This window comes from Nyctereutes procyonoides, unplaced genomic scaffold (assembly GCF_905146905.1).
Source record: "Nyctereutes procyonoides isolate TBG_1078 unplaced genomic scaffold, NYPRO_anot_genome, whole genome shotgun sequence".
Taxonomy (NCBI): domain Eukaryota; kingdom Metazoa; phylum Chordata; class Mammalia; order Carnivora; family Canidae; genus Nyctereutes; species Nyctereutes procyonoides.
The window spans coordinates 31,187,381-31,200,504 of NW_026575024.1; the positions used below are offsets into that span (position 1 = coordinate 31,187,381).

At 47.5% G+C, this 13,124-nt stretch overlaps 1 protein-coding gene across 11 annotated transcripts in view; it reads right to left on the reverse strand.

Annotated features, from left to right (window-relative positions):
* The window catches only part of SLC23A2 (solute carrier family 23 member 2), a 135,114-nt gene that overhangs the window by 41,957 nt on the left and 80,033 nt on the right, over positions 1–13,124 (reverse strand). For all 11 annotated transcript variants that reach the window (XM_055302060.1, XM_055302077.1, XM_055302032.1 and 8 more), the window contains 2 exons: positions 8,750–8,866; positions 6,624–6,781 (listed from right to left, as the gene is read on the reverse strand). In XM_055302060.1, coding sequence (XP_055158035.1) covers positions 6,624–6,781; positions 8,750–8,866 — 275 coding nt within the window. The remainder of the gene's footprint in view (positions 1–6,623; positions 6,782–8,749; positions 8,867–13,124) is intronic.

The following is a 13,124-nucleotide window of genomic DNA, read 5'->3' on the forward strand; positions in this document are numbered from 1 at the left end:
TCAGCGAAGTGGGAGGAACAGCTAAGGAAGATATTTCAGGGACAACCTGGGATATTAGATAACCTGCATGTTAGATGATACGGTGGAACAACAATATTCTCAGGTGTGGTAAATGGTTACACAAGGGACCCTCAGTCCTAATAGAGTATTATGGGTGAGCCAACATGCCATCTACAACTTTACTCTCAAGTGGTTCAAAAAACTGCATGTATGCCCCAAATGCATATACAGAAACAGAATGCAGGAGACAGTCCAAACACCCCCACTGCTTCCCTCTACCCTTATAAGTTTCACGAGTTCAAAGCCCCAGACCTGAAAGCTGGAGGTATCCTACAGCCACCCCTGTACTCAGCAAGCACATACCACATACAGGCCCCAAGAACTCAGGGAGGTGAGAGACAGGGGAGTGCCCTCTTCAGGACAGACAAGGTTAGAGAATGGGTTGCCACACCAGCTACTATGACTCCCTCAGCCCAATTCCTACCATTTCTCAGCAAAGGAAAGCTGTGTATATGCCTGCAGCAGGCCTGTGATGAACCGGAGGGGTTCCTCTGGGAAGGGTAGACCCTACCTGCAGTCTTTTCTTTTGTGCGAGAGCTCAGAGTGAGGTCTCCCAGTCTTTTGTCCCAGGCACCTCTTGAGGAACCCCCGACATGGCACCTGCCATGCCTCCGGGGAAGTGGAGAAGGGTGGGTGTGGCAGATAAGGGGCAGGGTTCAAGGGTCCTCCTTCACCCCCAGCTCCGCACTGACACCTGGGAGTGAGGTGGTAGGACTCTGAGAAGTTCAGAGATATACCAACACTTGGCGTCTGTTTTAAGAGGCAACAGCAGCCAAGGTGATGCATCAGCTGAGTCCTCCCCAAAGCCAGGGGAGGCAATCCTGCTGCCAGCTGGCTAACACTGGAATGGGGGTGGGGGTACATGGGGGAATCTGAACAAACTTGCCCTGATTTCTTAGGATTTCAAAGCTTTGCCTTAATTCTCAGAACAAGCCTGAGGAGTTCCTGGGATTGACATCACAAACTAACCAAAATGAGAATTATTGAAACCTCACTTGAGAAAAATCAGCAATAAAGACCTTGCTGAAAGCAAAGTGCAAGGGGTCAAGGTCAAAGGGCAAGTGGGGAGGAGGGAGGTGGTAGCAGCAGCCTTTGCAGAACTTTTGCCCCCAGCAGGCAGAGGCTCTGGGAAGCACTAAAGCTACAGCAGTCACACAGTGTCAGGGGCTGAGACCCACAACTACTATTTCAAAGCAGTCATAGTCCCTGGAGGAAAGGACACCACTTCGTGCAGGGGCAGGTGTGCAGTGAAGGGAGGAGGGTCTGCAGCACACATGGGGTGGCCTCAACCAGCCCACTGGGGGTAACGCCCCCAAAGGAGACTTCACGATGTAGCACCCCAAAGCTGGTGCTCCTAGCTCATGCCCAGGTCTGTGGAAGCACACATCTGCTTCACTGCCATTGTTTCCCCACCAATTATGGTTATTTTAATGGAATGAAACAGGCTTCCAGAAACAGCACCCCACTCTTCAGCAGGGTGCCCATATGAAATGAGGAGGGATGACCTGGGCACAGCCCACAGGTCAGGTAGGTTGACACTTCCCTCCCTCTTCTGCTGTAGACCTGTGGTCCTCCCAGCTTCCTCAAAGGAAAGGGCCCACTCCTCACAGGTAGAGACCACAGCAGGTCTTTAGGTTCCAAGCACCCACCGCGTCCAGTGCAATGGAGTACTGGGTACTCAGTAGGAGGTGGGGAAAATACACAAAGAAACTACAGAACTCAGACACTACCTGATCTGAAATCATGACAGCTGAACACAAAATTCTTTTTCTTTTGCTACTGTAAGCCTAAAGAAATGGGCACTAAACTGCAAACACACATAACACACACAGACATGCACGCACACACACATACACACACACACAGGTCACCTACCATCCTTATAGTTATGACACTGGGAATAAACCCCTCTCCCCACTCCATCAGGCCTCCCTCCTACACGGTCCCAACCTGGCCATCCCTTCTGCCCCAACTCCTCGATCTATTTGTTTGATTCTATTGTGATCAGGAAGCAAAAACACAAGTCTGTTATGGTGGTAATTCACAGCCTATGATGAGGTCCACGTTAGCATCCAGCAGAACTAGAGGAATTTCTATGTGACTCTTACTCATACTCAACTTCTCAAACGTAAGCACGTAATAGAAGCTTGTAATAATCTATATGCACAATAATGGCAAAATGTCATCGACAGGACACCTTCAGAAGACCAGCTTCTCATTTTTCACAAATGGAAATAGAGCTTAGGAGGTCATCTGCCCAAGGCCAGAGGGCTGAGTAGGTCCCTCTCACTTCTTGGGCTCTCTGCAACCCTCATGTATGAAGGGAAAAGAAACCATTATTGACCATATGCCTTCAGCTAATGCTTTACACTGGGTACTGTAGGTTCTGACCACCTATGGGATTATAGTTTTTCATTAAAATATCCAACTTGATTTTTTAAAAATACATCATTACCTTTATTGTTGCAATCCTAAATTAGTTTTCCTTAAAACAGTAATATTTCATTTTTACTGTTTATTCATAATTAAAGCAACATTACTACACTGCCAAATTAACCATACCCAATACCTAACACACGCATCATGACTCTATCTGAGCCAGCACCGGCAAAGCAGGCAGCTCTGGCAGCATTGACTTGGTGAGCCTCTGGAACAGACCCTGGGACATGCACCCGCTTCCCCATCCCGAGTAGGAGCCAGGTGTTTGGAGTATCATGGATGGGTCCTCACTCTGAGATCTGACTGCCAGCCTTGCTCTGCTGGAAATACTGGAGGAGGGGGTGTGCAGGGGAGGCAGTGGGGTATCTGGCCACTCTTGAGATTTCTGCTCTTCTCTCACTCAACCTACAGGAAATGAGCCAGGGGCACAGTAGGTGGTTCCACTGGAGAGGGGAGCCCTGCCCAATGGGGCCCAGTGGAAGGAGGGGAAGAGCAGGGGTTAGGGAATTCAGAGCTCTACTGGAAAGGGTGAAGGGTGGGGAGATGGAACACGTGAATAACCAGGTGCAGCAAACCAACCCCAGAGGTGGTGACTAGCCAGGCAGGGAGGGGGAGTGCCCCTCATCCACTTCACCATCTTGGTTCACCCATGCTCAGCAGTCCCTCAAATATATGGTGGACAAATACTGAAAAGAATTTATCAATAAGAGCTTGAGGCTTTGCAGAGTTGGAATCCACAACACTGGAAGCAAGGATCCCAGACAAGAAAAAAGTGCTGTTGGCACAGAGAAGGAGAGCAAGAGTTAGCTCAGTGCAAGAAGGGCCAGGAACCCAAGGGGGGTGACATGTGGGCTGCTCTGCCAAACTCCCCAGCCCCAAAGGCAGCTGCTCAAATTCATTCAATCATATCCTTTAATCAAAACACTCAAGGTACACTCATGTTTTTCTTTCCATCTTAGGATCAAAAGCAGGAAGGGACTTCTAGAATGCAGGCTACAGCTGAACTCATCACTCAATCCCCCAAACACACACACACACACACACACACACACACACACACACACTCTCTCTCTCTCTCTCTCTCTCTCTCTCTCTCTCTCTCTCTCTCTCACTCACTCTGCCTCCATCCATCCATCTCTCCCCACCACCTTCTGGCTAGCCACCATCCCACACAGGGACTATCACCTCTAACATCCTCATTCCTATTTCCCCTCCCGAATCCTTGCACGAATCCCCACTGCTGTTCTCTTAGATATCCCTTGTCCCCTGAATCTGGCCCATCACCCCCTCTACACTGCACCCAGGTAATGTCTCTCAAGGCACAGCCCCAGTAGTGAGTGTCTTGCCAACAAAGCCCTAGCAAGTTACCCTGCCCCGTCCCAAGGCCCAAGCATCAGAGACTGGCCCACAGCCCGGCCTCCGGTGGAGGGAGAGGACTCAGCAGGCTGACTTCCTGCCTTTGCCCTTGCCCTTCCCAGGACAGAAAATTTTCTTTCAACCCTCCTGGGCCAGGAGCCTATTCTGAGTCTTCAAGACCTATCTCACATGCTGTCACCTTCCCTGGACTCTCCCTTCAAATCCCCAGGACATCACTGTAAAGGGTGCAGGTGGCTGCCCTTTCTGCTCCACAGCACATGCTCACTTCAACACCTCCACAACTGGCACAGTCACCCAGTGCCTTACACATGGAATGTTCACTACGAATCTGTGGGAGCAGGTCAGGAGTTTTCTCTTCCTCTTTTCCCAGGTTAAAAGTATGGACACCACCGCACACAGCCATAAAAATCCACATCCCAAGACAAAACCAGACGGAAGCCCTTCATTCAACACATCATCCTGCCCCAGCAGCACGTATTGGCTAATGTGGTTGGCAGACGGGACACCCACTTCCCAATTTATAGCTAAGCAAATGACCATACCACAGTGGGGATGGGACCCGCTGCTTCTCACACCACACAAGGACACAGGTGGGGCTTCCCTGATACGCCCCTCGAAACAGAGCAAAGAAAGCTATACTCACCAAGCCCCTTGGGTAACACACACACTCACGTTGCACACACAAACGTCTGCACGTGCATACACACTGCAGCTCTGCATGCTGGGTCTCTGAGCCATCCTAGCATGTATTTCAAATCCCTCTCCTGTTCTTTCTCTGCTCAACTGCTGGGGGCGGCGGTGGGGGGGCATGGCCGTGGGGCTGAAGTGCACAGATCCAAGCTGCTCTGTTTAGGTCTCTCATGCCCTGAGAATGGGCAAGAGGGTCTTGAATGAGTGCCCTCCCATAAATGAGGGTCCTCACCCAAAGACCCCAACCTTCCCTTCTATGTCACCAGCACAGTTGCCTGTGGCTGCCAGGCTCAACCGTCAGTCAGGATTAGCCTCCTTGGCATGAGACCAGGGCAGAGCAACCAACAGTCCATATTTTACCACAAAACAGACATATGCATTCCCTCTGCTCTTCAGATCGACCAGCAATTCTCAACTGTGAGCACTGCCCAATTTATAGATGGTTTATGCTACAAGCTCCCCAGTGCATCAACAGTTTAGAAAAAGAACAACTCCCCCCCCCGACCCCGAGAACCAGTGGACTGTGTACCAGGTAAGGCTCCAGAGTCAGTCAACAAAAGCTTTTTAATACACTCTGGGCTTGAAATGTAGAGCCTCAAAATGCTTTATCAAAAGACTGAAAGATGCTCCCAGCCAGATTTCCCTACCTGGCTCTGAGACAATAACTCCAAGTCCTCTGTGGAATGCCCAGAATGCATTCCCTCCCCACAGCAGGTCAATGACACCCTGCTCCTCCCCTCACAGATCCTCTAAGGAGATTCACCCTCTGAGGTAAGGCATGTGCTCAGAGTACTCCTGCCCTCCAACTGCTGGGCAGCCCCCCAGCCTTCCATCCATCAGCAGACCTGCCAGGGAGCTATCCCATCCCCTCCCAGGCTGGTGCCGGCACTGCTAACCAGAATGCCTCAGCACTACTCACAGCCCTTCTGGAATTTCTCCTGGCCCAAGTAAGGGCAGCCCTCCTGAGGTCCCTGAGGACTCTTACTCCTCAGAGTACAGTCCATGATTCCCAAGCTGCCTTCTGTGACTTCTCCCTCTTGTTCCCCCAGCAGGAAAGGCAGAAGCCTCCTCAGGCTGTCTCTAACGGGGCAAGGGACAGAACTCTCTCAAGTGTCCTCTGCTGCCCCCTCTCCTGGGGACAATCCCGCCTCAGCAGTCTCCACATCATGAGCAGAGCTGGGGACAAAGAAGGAGGCTGTACTGTGAAGAGGGTGAAGAGGAGAAATGAGAGGAACGAGAAGCCTGCAGGAGGAGGCAGGCCAGGACGGATCTAGGTGGACAAGCCAGAGCCCTGGCACTAATGAGGGGAGCACAATCCAGTGGGAAAAAACATGACAACAAAAAAGGACAAAGTGGCATAAGAGCCACACTAGGAGACTATACATAAGATGTATGTGCGGGGATTCAGGGGAGGCCATGACAGCAGCCTTGGGGAGACAGGGATGCTTCACAGAGCAGGAGGGACAAAGTGGGAGGACAGGCAGGGTTTACCAGTTGCTGAGGGAGCACAAGTACAGGAGGTTCCAACAGCAGGCTCAGGGAGGAACTCTGCCCAGGGTGAGTGTGGGGCTCAGAGGTGGGCCCCACCCAGGGGATGGTGGGACACAGCAAGGGAGAAGCCTACAGGGTGGGGCAGACAGTCAGATTTTGGAACAGAGAGTGGGGTTGCTGCCCAGCAGCACAGAGGAAGACACAATGTTAGCAAGACTGCTCTGGGGGACAGAGCAGAGAGGAGAGAACCCATGGGGCATGAGTGGAGCGCCTCCAGATCTGAGCTAAAGGAAGGGGGACAGGAAGGGGATCCTGGAGAGAATGAGACTTGCCCACTGGGAATCTGGAAGGAGATGAGAGTGAGTCTGAGTCTCCGGCTTACACACCTGAGTGGGAGGCTGATCCCTCCACCAAGGAAACCAACACAGGGTTGGGGGGTGGGGGGCAGTGGCCACTAGGACACCCCCCTGGGAGCCCCAGTCAGTCCTTCCGAGCAGCCCTGGGTGAGTGGCCTGGCTCCATGCCTCAGGGGGCTTCAGTATCCCAATTCAGCATCCCAATCTCACCTGCATCCAAACGTTGTCTGCAGTAAGGTTGTAATTCCCACACAGAAGAAAATGGTCCCGATGAGCTGGCTAGTGGCCCACTGGTCATACCCCACACACATGGCGTCGGCCAGCAAAAAGGGCACGGCTATGGTGCCACTGAAGCACGTCAGGTAGTGCTGTGGATGAAGGAGGTGGTCAGGAAGACAGGAAACCCTTCTTTGTCTCTGATTCTAACTGAACTGCCCCCACCCCAACCCCGCGCCCACCATTATTTTTTTAAAAATGATCCACCAGAAGGATCTCTGGTGCTTGGGGCACACAAGCATACCCTGTGCCAAATCCTCTTTCTTCTTTAGTGTTTCTCCTTTCTGGTATGTTTTCCCGTCTTTCAGCTCACCTGAGTTCAGGCCTGCACAGGTGAGGTTTTATTTATTACATAACTCTGGCTGGGAATATCTGCTTTGTTCAGATGCATTTGTAGCATCAATTGCTAAAATCTGAGATCTTTTTCCTTTAATCTGTTGACATGAATTTTATTTCATGGAACCATTCTTGAAACAAACCCTAGTTAGTCTCACTAGTTTTTTCTTCCGGGATTTGTCAATATTTTATGTGGAATTCTACATCTATATTCTTGAGATAATCAACCGGCCTTTTTTTTTTATTCTCTCAGGTCTGTGGATTAAAGTTACACATGCTTCATTGCTCAAGGTGTTTTCCATCTTTTTAAGGGTCTGGCATTGTTTACCATCAGAGAAGGGTTATGGGTGTATGGTAGCTGTGGGAACCCTCCAGAAAGCACCCATCCCCGACTCCTCCTTTGGGGCCTGGTCCCCAACTTTTTCAGCCCTGGTGGGACATCCCTGGCACTCACTGGTCACACTCCTTCTGTCTGTTCAGCAAACTTCCTACCTTCCTTCCCAAGTTCCCCACCTCTGCTCATGTTTGCCAAAATGGGTTACCTACAGCCCGATGCTCACATACAACACTATTAGGTGTTCCATGTGGGGAACTGCTCACAAGCTTAAGAAGACTCCATATCATCAAGAAAAGCATGACTTATGCAAGATTTCCCGATCCCATTTGCCCAGGGAATACTTCTTTATCAGACATCTATAATATAATCATTTCTAAAGGTGAGTTTCCTGAATCTGATTCAGGGTACTCAGCCCAAGCTAAAGACCACTTCACTCCTTTGGCTATTTGAGTCCTCCTTTATTAGACAACTTCCAGTCCAGGTGACCAAGTGCTTTGAGGCCTGTGTGGAAGGTGCAGGCAGGGGTGCGAAGAGTATTGGAAACTGAACCGAAGCGTCAAAGGTCTCCAGGTACAGCCCCACCCCAAGTGACTACACCTGTCTGGGCAATAGGACCAATTTTCTCAGCATCTGAAATGCCTCAGGTTGAACAGCCCATTCCAACTTGAGAAAGGAAGAAAGGGAAGTCAAGTCAAACCTCAGAAGAGAATCCAGGCTAAAACCACCAACCAGATACAGGCCAGGGGGAAAGGGGCCCCCAACTTATGCCCTTCTCCAAAGGCCCCACTCCAATCCTTAAGTGGCAAAAAGTACTGAGAGAGAGGAGGAAAATACTCAAGATGCATGGGCTCTGTGTCAGCCTGTGTCACCTCCCACCTGGTGCCCCCTTGTCTACTGGCTTACTCACTCTGCTCCCACTGCAATCCACAGCAAACAAAGCTTCTACCACAGCAATGTCTCCCTTCTCTTACAGATAAGGCTGAAACCTCCCACATACATCCTGGCCAACATGGCACTTCTTGGTGTCACCCACGTGTCATGGAACTGACCATGACTGGACTGCAGAAATAGGAATGAAGATCAAAACTTCTCTTCCCTCCCTCTCCTCTTTCCTGTATCTCCATGGTCCTTCCTCCTTCCTGCCGCATCACTCATCTTGCTTGTTCCTTGAACATTTTCCTTCCTCTATTCCCAGGTCAACCTCTTCCTCCTGTTCTTTTCTTCCTTTCGCTACTATGAAATGAATGCTAGCAAGTCCTAGTTATCATTCTTAAAAGAATAATTTGTAATAAAGTCGTCAATAAATAAAAATCAAAACTGAATTTTTAAAGAATTCGGACAAATCAAACGTCTGCTGGGTGGTTACATCCTAAAGGAACCATCTTACCTGTAACCCCAGAAATATGCACAGGTACCAGGGCGGGACATCTTCTATGGTGTAAATCATGTCCGATCTCTGGGGATCTAGACTGCCAGTGCTATCCAAGGTTTCGGCAAGAGAGCTCTGAGAGCGACAAGGAGAAAAGGAATTATTTAATAAAAGTGAAAACCAGTATGAACTCAGCTCAGTACAGGCGGCTGTTACTGAAAAACAACTTTATAAAGTGGGGGCCACTCTCTTTGCCTGCCTCTGATACAATGCTCAACACACTCAGCTAGACAATCTGCCCTCAGAGTTTGGGGGCTCAGTATCCCTTGTCAATGACCCACCAGCAAGAGCACCCAGCTTGCTGGGGACACCCTACATGGAAAGGGTGTCCACAAAGAAATACCCTAGCATGAGCCGTCCTTGAGTGGCACCCCAAAGGAAAAAATGTGATAAAATGCTGAGCACTTTCAAACAGAGAGCACTAATTTGCCCTTTCTGCTCCACCCCATACCTGCAAGGAGAAAGATCTCTATCTTTAAAAAAAAAAAAAAAAAGTCCTACATCCTCTATTCAAAGCACTGATGCTCTGACACAATGGTGAGTGAAAAGAGCAAATTCAAAAAGGACACAGATATGAGGATTCCAATTTTGTTTAAAAACAGACTAATAGGCAGCCCTGGTAGCGCAGCGGTTTGGTGCTGCCTGCAGCCTGGGGTGTGATCCTGGAGACCCAGTATCAAGTCCCACATTGGGCTCCCTGCATGGAGCCTGCTTCCCCCTCTCCCTGTGTCTCTGCCTCTCTGTGTCTATGAATAAATAAATAAAATCTTAAAAAAAAAAAAAAACAGACTAATAAACAGGATGCCTAGGTGGCTCAGTGGTTAAGCGTCTGCCTTTGGCTCAGGTCATGGGATCAAGTCCTGCATTGGGCTTCCTGCAGGGAGCTTGCTTCTCCCTCTGCCTATGTCTCTGCCTCTTTCTCTGTGTCTCTCATGAATAAGTAAATAAAATCTTTAAAAAAAAAAAAAAAGACTAAAGATGTATTTATAGTTTAGGGGACAGTTTTTTTTTTTTTCTCTCTCTCCCCAACCATTACTACAGACTTTTGTGTTGCATGCTTTTTGAGCCAAAATCTTCACAAAGACTGAACACTTTAGGTTATAGTCTGGATGTTTTCAGCCAGTATCTGCATTACTTCTAAGCTAAACAGAAAACTCAAGGTAACCTCAAATCCTCTTACATCTCTTCAAAACTACTCTAGGTTCTAAAACTCTATGAACAATTTCTCAGACTCTGAGAGGCACATTTTTTTTTAAGTCTATTGTAACTTTAAAAAAGAAAAACTAACAGGAAACAAAAGTAAAAGATGCTACAAAAAAAAGGTAAGGATGATGACCATTCTGACTTCTCCAGCCCCACTTATGCCCTCTTATCCATGGATATGGTTCACAGAAAGACACAGACTCCCTGTTTGTCAATCGACTTCCTGTGCAGACGGAGATGGGGATCTGGGGGGCCAAATACCTTGAACAAAAGAAGTGACACAATTCAGCCTCACTTTTTTTTTTAAGATTTTCTTTATTTATTTATGAGAGACACAGAGAGAGAGAGGCAGAGACAGAGGCAGAGGGAGAAGCAGGCTCCACGCAGGGAGCCTGATGTGGGACTTGATCCCAGGTCTCCCGGGATCACGCCCTGGACTGAAGGCAGTGCTAAACTGCTGAGCCACCCGGGCTGCCCACAGCCTCACCTTCTAAAGCCTAAAGGTAAATGTCTGATGTAAGTTGACATTTGAGCTACTCCAAATGAAAACTGAGGCTGACCTTTCAGAAAACTTTTTCTTCCATTCGAAACAATGGATATTGGCGGGTTTGCATTCCTGAAGGACTTAAAATGGATTGCATATGCCTTTTAAAAATTTGTTTGTAGGGATGGTAGAGAAAATACATGCGTGTGAAAAATGTGGTTATGTACTGGTGTGCAAGAAAAGATTAATTCAGCAAGTCTGGGTTGTCCAAGCCCCCACATGTCAAAAAATGGCCCAGTCTTTGCCTGGTAATTGGGAGACAACCTGTGAGTTCTTAGAATATCTTGTTTTCTTCTGTTTTTTAAGGTTTTATTTACTTATTTATTTGAGAGAAGAGTGAGCAAGGAGGAGCAGATGGGGCGGGGAACAGACTCCATGCTGAACATAGAGCCCGACACAGGGCTGAATCACAGCCCTGAGATCATTATTTAAGCCAAAAACAAGAGTCAAGTGCTCTGATAGAATATCCCAGATGCCATGGAATATCCTGTTCTTAAGAGAGTGTCTAGTGATGCCAGGGTGGCTCAGTTGAGCGTCTGAGTCTTGCTTTGGGCTCAGGTCATGATCTCATGGGTCATGGGATATGTCCCATGTTGGGCTCTGTGCTCAGCACCAAGTCTGCTTGAGATTCTCTCTCCCTCTGCACTGCCCCCCACAACTCTCACAAGCTCTCGCTCTTAAATAAATAAATCTTTTAAAAAGAAATAAGCTTTTAAAAGTCAGAACAGAACAAGGAAAATAATATAGGAATTAATCAAAAAGAAAAAATTCCAAAAACTAAAGGGTATGTTTGCAAATTAGAAGACCCACAAAGAGCAGCCTCGGTGGCTCAACAGTTTAGTGCCACCTTGAGCCTGGGGCCTGATCCTGGAGATCCGGGATGGAGTCCCACGGAGCCTGCTTCTCCCTCTGCCTGTGTCTCTCATGAATAAATAAATAAAATCTTTAAAAAAAAAAAAAAAAAGACCCACAAAGTACTCAATGAATTGATGAAAAACTATTTAGATATTTTGGAAGGCAGTCATGCTTACCACCATACCACCAATGTTGCTCAGACTCAGACATTTTCAAAACTCAATAAAACAATCAACTGTATTAAGAAAAACCTTATGGGATCCCTGGGTGGCTCAGCAGTTTAGCACCCGCTATCAGCCCAGGGCGTGATCCTGGAGTCCCAGATGGAGTCCCGCATCAGGCTCCCTGCATGGGGCCTGCTTCTCCCTCTGCCTGTGTCTCTGACTCTCTCTGTCTCTCATGAATAAATAAATAAAATCTTAAAAAAAAAAAACCTTAAAACAAGTTTAAGAGCAAAGGGAAATAGAATATGTTGACAGAATTTGGATAGAATTTTTTTTTTAAAAAAAGGAATAAATAGTGGAAGTGATAAGAGCACAAGAGAAAACAAACAAAGAGAAAACAGAGTAAGGGTCACAGGCTGGAAGTAGGCGGGGAGGGGCATCAAACCATGTAAGAGAAAAAAAAAAGATTAGAGATAAAGGACAGCCAGAGAAGGCAAGCAAAGGAGATTCAAAATATATCTCATTGGAGCCCCCAAATAAGAAACTAAAAGAACAGACTAAAACAAAAAATAAAGACAGAATTCAAGAAAGCTTTCCTAGAGTAACTGGACCTTTAATGCTAAATACTCCCAAGTGCCAAAAAATCCTGACCCAGAATAGTCAACATCAAAACATACCTAAGTTAAGTTACTGAATATCAAAGATAAAGAATCCAAAATACAGGCAAAAAAATCAAGGTGCTGATAAAAAGAAGAAAACAAAACTGACCTGATATCTTCAAAGCCACAATCAATACCAGAGAATGAAAGAGTAGCAACAAAAAGGTATGTCTCAATTATTCTCTTAAGTTTGTATTACATAAGGCAGCCCGGATGGCTCAGCGGTTTAGCACCACCTTTAGCCCAGGGCATGATCCTGGAGACCCAGGATCAAGTCCCACGTCCGTCGTGCTCCCTGCATGGAGCCTGCTTCTCCCTCTGCCTATGTCTCTGCTTCTCTGTGTTTCTCTCATGAATAAATAAAATCTTTAAAAAATTTTGTATTACACAATTTTCCATACGTGTATAAAAGTGGAAATATGGAATGCCCACCCCATCTCTCTCTCCAGCTTCAAAAATAACCTACACTGTGTTCTTGTTTAATCTACTCCAAGAGAATCTCCTTTTACAAGAACTACTAGTATCTTAATTTTAAAGAGAATCCACAAGGATTGAAAGTTTAAAGGAGGTCTTTAACTTTATTTTTTTTTTTAATTTTTATTTATGATAGTCACATAGGGAGAGAGAGGCAGAGACCTAGGCAGAGGGAGAAGCAGGCTCCATGCACCAGGAGCCCGACATGGGATTTGATCCAGGGTCTCCAGGATCACGCCCTGGGCCAAAGGCAGGCGCCAAACCGATGCGCCACCCAGGGATCCCGGTCTTTAACTTTAAAAATAAATTTCAACATTATGGAAATAAGTTGATCTTCTATTTAACAAACTTGGTGACAGCTGTTGAAACAATGGGGAGCTAAAGAACCCAGTGCCAAGCCAGGTGGGATATTCAAGTGGTACACGTTGAACTAT